The 14495-nt window shown below is 41.9% G+C and overlaps 1 protein-coding gene across 1 annotated transcript in view; it reads left to right on the top strand.

The window, feature by feature from the left end:
* The window catches only part of suclg2 (succinate-CoA ligase GDP-forming subunit beta), a 102103-nt gene extending 99168 nt beyond the window's left edge, over positions 1 to 2935 (top strand). Inside the window, exon 11 of the mRNA XM_073468119.1 lies at positions 1865 to 2935. Within this exon, the coding sequence (XP_073324220.1) occupies positions 1865 to 1977 (113 nt within the window). The 3' untranslated portion in view covers positions 1978 to 2935. The remainder of the gene's footprint in view (positions 1 to 1864) is intronic.
* Positions 2936 to 14495: the final 11560 nt, after the last annotated feature.

Raw genomic sequence — 14495 nt, 5'->3', positions numbered from 1 at the left:
TATAAATTACTTCAAAATTAAAGGGGCACTATGTAGTTTTGGAAAAGAAATTTGAACTCAGACAATTATTATTGAATTAATTCTATATTAATTAATTCATATTAATTATATATTATTAACAAAGTCATAATGCAAAGTCAGAAATATGTGTTTGATCCATAACTGAATGAACACGCTGTTCTCAGAGGAAAATAAGGTCCCAGAACACTGTTTGAAGCTACAAAGGTGGCAGGGTCCGCCACATATAAACAAAGTAAAACAGTATGAAACTGTGTTGTCCTTTAAGGTCAGTTTGTTTATTCAGTTGAGTCAGTCATGAAAACGAAGAGAGTTTGTTTATTTAGTTTATTTAGGCATTAAAATCAATCAATGAAATTGAGATTTTTCTTCTTCTGATTAAAATTTCTCCCCCAAAACTACAGTAGTGCACCTTTAATGCTTCATTAATTTTCTGCATGTTGGAGTTAAACATGACGTATCCACTAAGTTGATAAGGATTTTTATATATCAGACTGCCTAGCCATGCCAGAGTTTCTTTGCAAGTAAGCCAGACAGTCATCTCTCTTATTTGTGCTCGATTTTTGTCCTTATCCTTGAAGAGCAGCTGATTTTTTACATTTATGTTATTCAGTTTTTACTCCTGACCCAGTGCAGCATCACCTTATTTATTATTACATTTGGGCCTTTTTTCGTAGCTTTATTGGACAGAACAGCTTAGAGAGTTGACAGGAAATGGGATGAGAGAGAGGGGGGCAGAAATGCAGCAAAGGGCCCGGGTCAGATTTGAACTCTGGACCGCTGTGGTAAGGACGCTGCCTCTGAGCATGTGGCACGTGCTCTACCAACTGATCTACCGGGTTGCCCCAGCAATTGCATAATTTTTTCTGCATAAAGAAAAGTGGTTAAAGTGATAGCACAAAGTAATCGGATTACACAATGCTGTTTGACTTCTTCAGTGGTATATGATGTAGTCATTATTTAAAATACAATGAGTCTTTATTGGTCTCCGGTGGGAAAATTCAGGTGTTGCAGCAGCATAAAGACGGCAAAGTAATTTCAGGAAAAAAAACAACATTATTAACTATTAAATTAAAACAAAATAAGAATAAGAACAGGAATAAGAAAGTAACCCAAAAAAAGACTAGTTGAAACCACATGAGACACACTGTGTAAAGAGTCTCTTCTTTGCCATCACCTCTTCATGTGTGAAATCAGTAAATGCCACATAAACAGCCGCCTTTTGTTGTTTTAGCAGCGTGGGTGATTCTGCTTCGTTTGACCTTTTACTCTCTCTCACCCGCTTATTCACTCCCTTGCTCCACCTCCGTCCTCTCCCTCTCTGTGTCCTTCCGTCCACCGCGGCGCCCCCCTGCCCTGTGTTGTGACAGCCATGTCAGGCTGGTGTTTGGCTGCTCCGCATGCAGCGCTGGGAGGCAGCCAGCTCAGCGTGTGGAGCCCCGGGGCCGTGCAGAGTGTCTCCGGGTGTCTCTCTCTCTGGTTGGTTGAGGGTCTACCGGGGCATGGACGCCACCGTATCACCCAGCACCTGCTGCTCCTGACCTCGCTGCAGTCAGGAGGAGCACAAACACACACACACACACACACACACAAATTGCCCTCTTGCCTCGCAGACTTTGCTCAGAGACCAAGCCGCTTTCGGATCAGCGGCTGAATTTGCCGCCGTTCACCCATAACTCCATCCATCTGTCTTCATGTGCAGTGATTCCTCCAAAGGAACTCTTCGTCTTTCACACAGCGTGGTTTTTACATCAGTGCAGATGGCAGATCAGGTTCAACCTTGTTAAGCCAGTTTTTGTCATTTTTCTGTGTACCTGTTGTAACAGTATTTTCCTGTTTCTGCCAGGGACCAATGTCCACGAGGCCAAGAGGATTCTGTCCGAGAGCGGGCTGCCCATCACAGCAGCGGACAACCTGGATGACGCCGCCAAGAAAGCAGTGGCCGCCATCAAGAAATAGAAAACTCTCAGTGTAAACCGACTGCTCTCGGTCCGCCCGTCACCAACATTTATATCAGCCTCAGATCAGCACCGTCTGCCTTTTTTTTTTTTTTACAGACCTCCACGACTTCAAGCCTTTGCTCTCCAAGGCCTTCAATTTTTTTTTTTAACACTAGTTATCAAGTTACACTTCCCATTACTTACTGAATATCAATGTTTGAGGTGCTGTATCACTGCAATATTTAACATTTACACTCACCTCCCCTGTGAAAATTAGCTTTCAGATTATTTCTTCTCTATTAAATACATATCAATTGAGGTAAATCACTCTCAGGCTTGTTATTAATTGACATTATGAAAGTCAACATGATTTTGTCATGGAATATGATAAAGCTCTAGTGAAATTGGATGAAGAACCAACACTTTGTGCATTCCATTTTCCATTTTGTGGCATTTGTAGGAAATAGTTAAGAGAGACGTTCTCTCTTTCCACTTTCAGCCTTTGCTTTAGGTACTTAAAGGCAAAATATGACTAAAAAAACAGCCTTTTCATTAGTTATGAAATCATTTGATGGCACTTGGCTTAAAAACAAAAGGCAAGCAGTTAACTTTGGATCAATCAGCCCCGATTTCTTAATGACTTGATCCAAGTTGTTCCAAATCCGTGAATCCATCCATTGCCTTATCTGTGTCTCAAATGAGGTGTGTGAGGAACCCGCGCTGTGAATTTTGTACATCGTGTCTTATTTGTTAAGTGCTCGGTGTGTCAACTGCTTAAATCTGTGCCTATTTCATGAAGGCGTTTTGTAAACTATCCCAGCAGTAGTTTCGTACAGAGAGGTGTTCAGAAAAGAAAATCAGATATGAAATTGTATTTAGAATTTTTTATAATCGTGAATGTATATTGACAGAAAATCTTGAATACAGTGTGAAAACTGTGTATATAATTTGAGAGATTAAAAACAAATATTTCAAGATGACTGTGTTGTTTATTGGCTCACTTTACATTAAAGTATCATGGGGGAAAAAGACAGAAGTAGATGAAAAGAAAGCAGATCTGGAAACAGAAATTCAGTCATTGTACTGGTTCTGGTGGTCGTTTTTTTTTTCTTATTTTGTTGGATAAACGTTATGTCAGTCGGGGGAAGCAGGACCTCAGCAGTTTGTACGGTTGCATGCCTTCTAGTCTTCACCAGCCCACACAGAAACACATAGTCCAGACTTAATATAACCTTTGAATATACAGTACAGCAGCCGCTTATTCAAAATAATTCATGTCGACTCTGCCAACATCAAGCATGCATTTTGCCAAGTTTTGATCCTTCAGATCAACTTACTGTATGTTCAGTATGAAAGTCAATTGGTCTAATGTGTTTAGATTCAAACTATGATAAGATCCAGATCAGTTACACTGACAGTTGAGTTTAGTTTTAGGAGGGACTGGTTTAATTAGAGTTTATTTATTGAGCCATGTATCAGCTACCCAAAGATACAGCTCTATCACCAAAACAAAATAAATAAAGATAAAATATTACTCACCCATATGGATAGTACTTCAGTAAAAGCTTTGAAGTATCTGATATTAAATGTAAGTACATTTGATACAACATATATGTTGTGTGTATATATATATATATATAGTTTTATCTCATTGCTGATAAAAATTAATTTCAAAACTGTCTCTGATACATCATGTAATCTGCAAAGTAAGTTATCTAATAAATGTAGTTGAGTAAAAGTATGATATTTACTTCCAAAATGCAATGGAGTAGAAGGACAAAGTAGGATAAAATGGAAATACTCCAGTAAAAGTACCTCAAATTGTACTTAAGTACAGTACTTGAGTAAATGTACTTAGTTACATTCCATCACTTCCCAGTCCAAGGCCACATCCTAAAAATGTTTTATTTTGTCTGACCAACAGTCCAAAATCCTTCAGTTATTCATGTAGCAACTGTTTGTCCAACATTAACTAAAATTCATAGTAAGTTTGATATCGTCGTCTATTAGAAGCTAAATCGTTTGAAGACACTTTCATGGAACGAGTGTGTCTTTGTTCTACAAGAAAAAGCACCAAGCAAATTGCAAAAACTTAGGGATGAAAGGCTGTTGATGTGCAAAATGACATTCTGTTCGTGTCAAAAAAAGACTTTAATCTTTCTATATTTGATAAATCAGATGTTCTTTATTGTCCACAAGGGAACTACATTTTGCTCAGGTCAGTACAAAACTAACAGACACGACAGTAGATAACACAACATTAATACATAAACACAACAATGATTGTATTCATGATATTGTATTCAATACATTGATGTGGATTAATCTGCTGTTGTGTAAAAAACTCGTTCATGTAAAGATATACGATACAGCATACTCTATACATACTTCACACATTTTTCTGTTCTGCAGGTCGGTGCACACACGCTTTAACTCCTCAAAGCACACACCTTCAGTCCTCTAATGAAACTCAAGTGTACAGCATCCCAAGAGAGACTCGAGAGGAGCGGCTGTCCTTCACGGGCCCTGTGTGAGCAGCACCGAGAGACAGAGAGTTGACTGAGACCTCTTCCTGTCAGACACACTGACTGTGTGATGGATTATCTGTCAGGCAATCTGAGAGGATGCCCAGACACACAGGATCGACTGCCACCTCCATGAAAGACACACACACAAAGCTTTTTTTTTTCTTCTTCCTCCTGTATGCACCAGGAGGTTTTGTCTAAGAGGAACACACAGAGAAAAGTGGAGAGAGCTCGTCTTGTGTGATTTTTTTTTTTTATCAGGCAAAGTCTGAAGGCCTTCTTGTAATTTTTTTCAGTCGCTTCACATCTCTGTTTTCTACGCAGTTAGAAGTGACGTGCTGCATATTACTGCCAACCTTAACACAAAGTAGAGAGAGCTATTAAGTGAAGTTGTTGGCCTGCTGCTATAATTTGTTTGTGATTTATTAATTTAAAGTGTCCCCTATCACCGAGAGTCATCTGAAGACACAAACCCAGGGGTTTGTGGCTCTGTGCAGCACCGTGCCAGCCAGCCAAGCCGTAGAAATGGGCTGAAGGGTTCAATAATTGCCTTATTTCATGCTCTTCCCTCCATGTGTCAGAAATATCCCCACTGATGGATTGGACGGAGGAATTTAAGGCTTGTTAAAGCGGGCTTCTCGGGGCCCTGATATTGTTTAATTCAGTGTCAAGCTGGAGGTCACAACGAAATGTGCACACTGATTTACTGGGCAAAATTAGTGCCGCTCCTTCATATAAATATAGATGAGGGGGAAAGAAGCTTTGGAGGTCAGCTTGAAGTCTTCTATCATGGAGCCCGCTGCTTTTAACTCGGCTAATACCTCTGGAGGTGAGAGAAGGGAGGGGGTGGTGTTGTTTTAAAGCAACCCTTTGGGCGGGCTGCTCCTTTAATTAAGCTGAATTATTATGCGGCGGCAGTTTTATTTTTCACCCTTGGTGGCTCACTTTATTTGTCTCTGTAATTGTCCGTTTTGCTTTCTGGAGACGCGGCAGGTTTTTTATGTGCTTTTGAATTGATGTCAAAACGGTAATTGCTACTTTATGAAGCTGCCTTCAGTGTTTAAGCGTGTTGGAAGAGCCGGAGCTCGGGAAAAGCTTTCTTTCAGACAACAGGGTCAAGGCCGTCTCTCAGGAAGTATTGGATATTTATTGAGTCATTTGGAAGCCACAACTATGAACATATTAGTTCATAATAAAGCAATAGCGGTGTGAATTGCCTGCGGCTATTGTACTTCGTCTTTCAGGGACAAGGGGTTGCTCAATATTTACAATTTTCTGCCTGTGCATCTGCCGAGCAGGCGGCTGGGAGATAAGGTGCATGAGCCTGTGTGTGTACGTGTGTGTGTTTGTGTCTTCTCTGGTATATTGATCCATCCTTGTGTAAAAGCATGAATGTGTTTAGTTTTCTACATAAGTTTTAGAGCTTCTGTACAGAAACAGCAAACATTCTTCTTCCCCTCGGGGATCAATCCGAACACAGAAGTGTTGCCTCTCTGTTTGTTTTTTCTTCGTCTCGTTCACAACAGCAGCTCCGGCCTCACCTCTCCACAGCCGTTATTGTCTTACCTCTCAGCCTGAAATCATAAAAAATAGTGCTTGACAGGTTTTATGCAGGAAAAAAAGCAACACAGTGCGGGAAAGAGTAAAAATGTCAAGAGTGAAGGAGCAGCCGAGGCTGTCTGCGTTGCGTTTTGTTGCGGCGCGGCCGTTGAGGTCCTCAGATTTGGCCTTGGCTCGCAAAAGAGCAGAAAAATCCATTTCCCTCTCTCCAAACTGTTGTCAGTCCGTCCGTAATTGAAGGACTTAGAATCGATTTAAATTACCTTGGCTGTCTCGAGAAAATGAGCGAAGAGGGGGCAGATTTAAAAAGTTGCAATAAGCAACACACCTCCTGAATCTTCCTTTTTGCCATGACAATGTCTTATTTTCAGCCCGTCTCCGAGCCACTCACACAATCAATACAATTTTCAAGTGCAAAGTTTGAACACACAGCTTTTGTCTGAAAGAGTTTTTGGGATGTTTCCAGTGTGGCTGCTCTGCTGTTAGCCTTCCCATCATGCTTTGCTTTCCTTCCATCAATCAAACCCCAGTTTCTCCCTATTTTATTGTTCTCAAATGATCCCCCCGTCCCTTCAACACTGTACTTTCCTTTCCTCTTTCCTTCCTTTTATTGACTTACACCGTTCCTTTCCATCTTACTTTCATCCATTAGTTCTTTTATCCATCTATCCTGCCATCCTTCTTTTTCATGTCTTTGTCCTTTTCCTAAACCCCATCCTGCTTCCATCCACCTCATCTCTCCATCATACTTCCTCTCCACCCTTTCCTTCCTTACTAATTTTGTCTGTTCTTCCACCTTCCTTCTGCCCTGTCGTGTCTCTGCACCACTCATCCGAGGAGGAGGAGGAGGATTTCAGCACTGCTTCACTTTTTCAGACCTGGAAGCTCTGTCCATGTTTTATACAGTCAGTATTGTGAGCATGTTAGCATGCTGCCATTAGCATTTATGTCAAATCACTGCTGTGCCAAAGTATGGAGGGCTGCTAGTGGCATTTTTAAATTCAAGATGTCCACCAACAATCTTCCTTTCTTCTTTGCGTTCATTTTTTTTCCTGTCAGATTTAAATTCCTCCTCTGCTCCTTGCCTTCCTGCAGTTTTTACTTCTCTCATACAAATTTTACACCAACATAAACAGGTTATATGCAGCTAAAAAATAGGCAATTGACACCTTTCCCATTGCCAGGAGACTCGTTTACCTTTCTGTTATTTTCCCCCTTTGTTTGTCACCTTCGTCATCACGAACACACCAGAGAAACAAGAAACGGATCAGATCTCATCAGACCACACTCGGATAACACCCAGAGCTGATGATGGAAGTTGCTAAGGAGTGAGACATCGCTTGTTTCTCATCTCTGTTGAGACGGGCACATGCGCAGTGAACCAAATGCAAATATAGAATGTGAAAGGGGTATCAGATTTTCCTCATCCTTTCTTCCCTTCCTCCCTTCCTTGCTTCCCTCCTTCTCCCTGCCTCCCTTCTTGCTTGCCTCAGTCCTTTCAGTAGTTACCTTAGTTCTTTTTTTAACTCCCCTCAGAGTGAGCAGCTATTGACCCTTCTTCAATTTAAAAAAATGACAAGAAAGAAAAGAAAAGCAGAGCTGACTATATCCAACAATCTGTCTTTTCATATGTTTCAAATTGAATCTTATTCTCATTTGCGATCCCATCCTGCTTCTATTCATCCAATTTACCCATCATGCTTCTTTTCCATTCTTCCCATCCTTCCTGCCCTGTCGACCCATCATTCAAACATCCATTTATTCACTCATCTTTTTGTAATTTGGGATGTTTCCCCTTCATCCTTTTATTCTGCTTCCCTTCTCTGTATCTTCCTTCTCATTTTTATCTGTCACACCCTCTTTCTTATCTACTGTCCACAGTTTTTATTTCATGAAACCTTCCTTCCTTGCCTACTTTGTCACCGTCTTCTATACCTTCTTCCTTTTATTCATCTTTAATTTTTCCTTGTGTCACTCATTCCTTCCTTCCTGTCTTGCATCCTTTCTCAGTAATTTGCCAGCATCCTTTGAGTCAGCTATTAGGGAGCAACAGAGGGAAAAAGGAGGAAACTGGGGCTTAACACATATTATACACTTAGTCTTTTTAAATATTCCTTAGTTTCCATTTGCACAATAAACTTTCGTACCGCTTTGTTGTTGTTTTTGGCGATCTGCCCGCGATCCTGTCGTCTACAAAGTGGCGTCAGGAGAGCGGCCTTCAGTGAGGAGAGAAATCTTCTCTTGGAATGACAGTAGTTAAAAGCTCATTTGGTGTGACCTCTGAAAGCCAACACCCCCTAATTAAAACGGCGGCAGAGACAACAGAATGCTGTTTCAAATTGCTTGATAATTAGACTCCTGAGTTATCCTGGTGGAGCGCTCGGCAGGTGTTCAGCTGACACACTCAGACACTCCATTGTCCCACAATGCCGAGCTTTCATGCCGTCTGCTGAGTAAAAATAAAGGTGAGACGCAATCCTGAGGGGCCGACAGTAAGGCACAGTAATGACAACGTGGTGCGGAAAATCGGGAGACGCTTTTGTTGTTTGTGAGTTGTTTTTTTCTCCTTCACACATAATCTTCTTTCGCGTCAGATGGCTGAAAGTTTGCTGGGCTGATCTCAGGTTTTATTTAAATAACATCACTTCATCAATTTCATGAATCATGCTAGTTTCAGCACATGGATATGTTATCTGTTATTGATTCTAATTGGGAAATTCGTATTAAGTATTTAGTATTAAGTTAGTAATACTTACTTCTTAATACTTAATTTAGTACTTTAAAGTATACTTAGTATTAAGTACACTTAGTATAATTAATACTTAGTATAAAGTCAGTATTAGGTGAACTTAGTAGTATGCTAAGTATAGTTAGTATTAAGTATTAAGTGAGTTAATATGCAGTTAATATTAAATATACTTAGTAGTTTGCTAAGTATAGTTAGTATTAAGTATTAAGAAGACAATGATATTAGACCCAACATGCATGTTTTTGGAAACCAGTGCAAACATGAAGAGAACATGCAAACTCCCCACAGAAAGTCCGGGAATCAAACCCCGATCCTTCCTGCTAACCACTGAGCCACCGTGCTTCCATCTTGTGTGTATGTTAGTTTAGTGTGCTCAGTGGGGGCTGTGCCTCGGGGTGAAGGTGACTTTGACAGTTAATAGCGATAACGGTAGCCTTCTTTTCTCCCTCTGCCGTCTCATACTCGGGCTGAATATATGAAACCTGTGTGTGTCGGGTGCTATCGGCGTCAAACAACTGTGCCTGCAGCGCGCGCTGAGAGGAGGGTTTGCGCCGAGGCACCCGGGAAAAGTGGCCTGTCACCTGTGATTTTGGCAACAATATAAAGCGGAGCAGTAATGGCGAGATGAAGGCTGCTGTGCCGCTGAAGCACTCACACACATCCAGCTATAAACAAGGTGATGAAGTTCAGCATGTGTGCTAAGATCTGCCTTGTTGAGGATGTTTTTTGATGCGGGAGCTGTGGGTAATCAGAGTAGGTGTGTTTTATTTTTTACTTGTACAAAATGTACCTGGACCTCAGATCTGTGCATATTTGTGTGTGTGTGTGTGTGTGTGTGTGTGTGTGTGTGTGTGTGTGTGTGTGTGTGTGTGTGTGTGCGTGTGTGTGTTCTGTTTATTCTATGGGAAGAGGCGATGAGCTGTTTGTGTAGTGAAATATGCTTGAAGGTTTGTTTGCATTCTGGGTTGTAACTGAATTGCTTTTTCCACAGAGGTAAACTCATGCCAGCTTAACGCAGCCCGGCCTGGAACATTTAAATCATACGGCAGCAATTAGCATGAGCTGAATATACGAGACAGCACGATGACTAATTGTAAACTTCGTCTCACCTTTGTTTACTTGCAGTAGTTTTGCTGAGCACACAGCATCAGCGTGTTTACATAGTAGCATACATTCATTAGTGGGAGCTTCCACCGACTGTAAGAAACACAGCCCTCCTGTTCTTCTGTTGGCTGCTGAGGAGCCACGGTGAAGATTAAAAGCCTTATTAATGGTGCACTGATGGTAGCTGGTCAGGATGGTGTTTATTCATGTTGGCTGAGTCTGGCTCATCACCATTTGGCTCAGTAACATCTGGATTGTGGATGAGTTTGAAAGTTTACCACCAATCACTGTACAATTAAAATTCACGTCATCGCATATTCTTATCCTTTGTCATGACCAGGCTTGGGGAGTAATGGAATACATGTAACAGGATTACATAATTAGGATACAAAATAAAGTAACTGTATTCCACTAAAGTCACAGAAAAAAAGATTTTTAAAAGGTAACTAGTAACTGTACCATACGTTACCCCAATCCTGGTTGCGACAATCACCAGGGGAACGTAATATGGCATGACGGTTAAAGCTAACGTTGCCGGATTGCGCGTTTGACAAAAATGAGCCAGGTTTAATAAAAGACCAAGTACCCCTGATACTGGCGGGCCTGGCAACAAATGCCACAAAAGGACATGCTAGGACAAGGACTACACCGTGGATCAGAATGACTTTGACAATAGTTGTTGCATTCAAAGACCTGATCTCGTCTTTCCTTCAAACTTGACCAGCAGCAGCACTCAGTGCATCTACAGGGTTTGTACTGTTATACTCTATTGGAACACAAAACCCCCAATAACACTAAAAATAAGTTTATTTAGCCATATTACATATTGCAATATTATACACGCACAGGCAATGTGTCTACGTGTGAGAGAAAGAGAGAGGCAGATAGTACAGGACTGAATAGATGAAACATTACCTACATCCAAAGGATATTTCAAACACTTCCCCTTGTAAAATTCTCCATTACACGGGTCAATAGAGGGCAATGGGAGAAGAATAAATACCCACACCTCTCCCGAAGACCGCAGCCCTCTCCTTTGCCTGCACACACACACACACACACCCACACACACACACACTGTCTGACACTCGCTGTCAGCCCATCTGATTGCCTGTTAGGGAGTCTCACCCACCACGACAAGTGCCCTTTTTTGCCAAGAACCATTTTCTCCGCCATGTCAGATATGGGGATATTAATGAATGCACAATGACAGTACTTAGGGAGGCGAGCAGCTACCCTGCCTCTGCAAATTTACCCGCAGGTCACTTTTGTACGACAAGGAAAAAGAAGCTACGGAAACAAACAGGTGCAGGTCAGAAACTCATCTCCTCTCCCAGATTAAAAACTCATCTTTCAAAGCAGCGCGGCGTTATTGAGGCTGATTCTCGGGCTCTCCATGCAAATGGAGGTGTGATTAGGCACATGGGGGAGGGGGACGCGCAGAGGAGACGTGGCTGGTGGAGAGGAGGATGGCGTATCCCTTCGTCCAATTACCTCTGGAAGGATAACTGAGACAGAGAGAGGGCCAGAGGCTGCCTCTGCCTCTGAAACACTTATTAGGAGTCAAAGTTTTGTGTATTTTGACACAAGATTCACACACACACACACACACACACTTAAGCAGTGCCGGACTCAGGATGTCTGAGGGGCAGGGGCAAACCAAAAAATAAAAAGACACCACATGTGTTGGGAAATGTGCAGAAAGTCATGATGTATTTAAAGTGAAGTGAGGGCACTTCACCACGGTCTGTCCACTGGAAGGCCAACCTAGAGGGCACTGTCGCAGCATTTTCTGACCACGGGGGCCCCCTGGTTCCCCCATCACCCCCCTTGAGTCCACCAGTGCACGCAATGTGTTTTTACTAAAATAGAGTTTTCCATGCTGTATCATCAATGACTACTTGCTGTTCTTCTTTTAACCTTTAACTTCCCTTTTAAAGACAATTAAGAGCTTCTTTTATATGCACTTACTGCCTATCTGTATTAATACATATGCAGTCTGCAGGCGGTATGTGAGCATTAGTGGATGGAAACATGAGGATATCGTTTGGAAAGGGGCAGAGACGTAGCAGCGTGTTTGCTCCGCTGATCCACCAAAGCTAAACAAGACAGGGCATCTCTTTGAAAAAGGAAGTGCTCTCTCACATCCATATACAGTACGTGAAGTCATATGAAATGCGGTGAATTCGCAGGTCATTAAAGCACTGCTTCTGATGCCTTTTTAATGAAAAGCACCCAGCTAGAGCCGAGCCAGCAGGGATAGAACGAGGGAGATCTTATCTGCTGTTGTTTCCTCATTAACCTTAAATTATGCAACCAGTACAGTTCACATTCCAGTTTGTGGACAGCTCCTTTGCGCTCGCTCTTACAGTACCACCCCCCTCCTGATAGCTGAGCGCTTTCATGTTGGCTTCAACAATCTGAGGGTCATGTCGACTTTTCATTGCCACTGATTCTACTGCTGCTTTCCCCTGTAATGATCTCTGGTTATCCCACAAGATCACATGGCACCGACACATGGAAATATTTTCTTTCTGTATGTGCTTGCCGCCACCAAGGTCAGTGTGAACAGAAACTCCCCGTCCCCACACCTTTTTCAGCATCACCCCTGTTACCTGTTCCCACTGATATCAGGTGGAGGCTCCACTGCATCCTCAGGGTACCGCTTCATTATAAAGTATACATATTTATCTGGTCTGCCCCCATCAATGATCCTTCGTGGATCGATGAGGAGGATTAGTATTTCACACCGGATTAGATGACACCCTGAGGCCTGCAGAGTGGCCAGTGGGAACTTTTTAAGTGTAGTTCATATATGTAAGAAAATATGTGCTCTGTTGATTCTATGTCTAGAATAACACTGAAGATAACACTACTAACCAAAGTCATTGCGAAGTGACACTGAACATCCCATAAGGCAAGAGACAAGCTGTCAGACTGACCTTAACCGCTTTTTTTTTTAATGTTGAACAAGGACGTTGTTGAACAGTGACAGATGTTTATAACTGACAGTGTGCTTCATAATTTAAGTCAAACCTGTGAGTTTCTTTCGCCTATCTGAGCTGTTTTAATAAGAAAATAACGGGACATGGAGACGTAACATTAGTGCATCGAGCAGCAACAAACTTCTTTCTTTTCTCTCCCTCATGTCACAAACACCAACAACTCTCGCCTTACAGCAACTCTGAGGGGACACAATGCTCTTTTGCACTTATGGCGGGGGGCCTTTTAAATCACAGTGGTACGATGGCACGGGGCTCAGTAGTCTATGACTGTCAGCCATCAGCGATGGACGATGGCATTTTCTATCGGCCCAACCCTAATGGCAAGAGACAAATCATTTTTTAATCATGTTTTAATTGTCCCATGAATTACACATACGAAGTTAAAAAAAATGTGCAGTTTGTAATAAAGATAGTGAAGTACCATTTAGGCTTGCATTAAACTGCTGAGTGAATTACATCGTTCTGCGCAATATATGTCACCAACACCAACACGGCCATGACCTGTATTTCTCCCAATTTATGACAAATTTTTACACCTTTTCTCTATTTTATTTATCACAACCTGTGTCTGGCTCTGCACGACGTGTAGTCTACTGCTGCGCCCTGTCCTCCTCAGTGAGTCAGAGACAGACAGAAATGGGGAAGAGAAAGAAATACTCAAGTATGTATGAAAGTAAGACATAAGCTTTTGATAAACTTTAATCATTATTAACTCAAACATCTAATTGTAATCTAGAGATAATTTTCTGAATAAATTGTTTGTTTTTTCTTCTTGTTTATTACTTATGGTAGTGCTATGAGTTGATATAGGCCTAGCACTACCAAGTACTTCTCTGGAAACCCATAGATGTCAGTTGGAAAGTAAAGGTCCAGTCTACAGGACATACGGGGTGTTATTATCTGACAGAAACACAAAATATTATGATACATGGCATGAGCTTCTGAAACCGAAGAATACCATATGAAGGCTATAGTCCACTGACATATTATTTATCAAGGCCCATATTAACTGATAAAGTAGACATCCAGACCACTCAATGAAATTGCCCTAATTTCCTTGTCAGATCTTTGGATCAACGTGTCTGCATCACCCACTACTCTTCACGAGTCACTTCACTGTGGCTTAACAGAGAGGAGGAGAATAGGAATTTCAAAAACGACTCTCTCAAGCAGTGAAACAGCTGTCAATTTGCCGTCTTGGTGGAGCTACAAAGCAGCAGCAGCGAGCTGGGAGATCCCTCCTGTCTTCCTCCACCTGGATCCGTCGCCCTTGATGCACACTTTCAAGGACACCTAAAAAACTCTGCGGTGGAGTTCGACCATGTCGGCAACCATCCCGGAGAGCCACATGCAGCAGCTGCGTGAAACACACACACACACACACACACACACACGCACGCACGCACACACACCTCAACACACGTGACACACATGTGAAAGACAAACAGGGAGAAAGAGAAGATCATCTATCTGAAAGGTTGTATGAAGCTCTTCTGAGAAATGAGAGGGTCCCAGGATGTGCGTGTCTGCTGTAAAGTCATGAAAGTTACAGAGCTAAAACACTTATATATAAACATGTGTATATACATATATA

This window comes from Pagrus major, chromosome 6 (genome assembly GCF_040436345.1).
Source record: "Pagrus major chromosome 6, Pma_NU_1.0".
NCBI lineage: Eukaryota > Metazoa > Chordata > Actinopteri > Spariformes > Sparidae > Pagrus > Pagrus major.
This window is presented reverse-complemented; position numbering and strand designations above follow the sequence as displayed.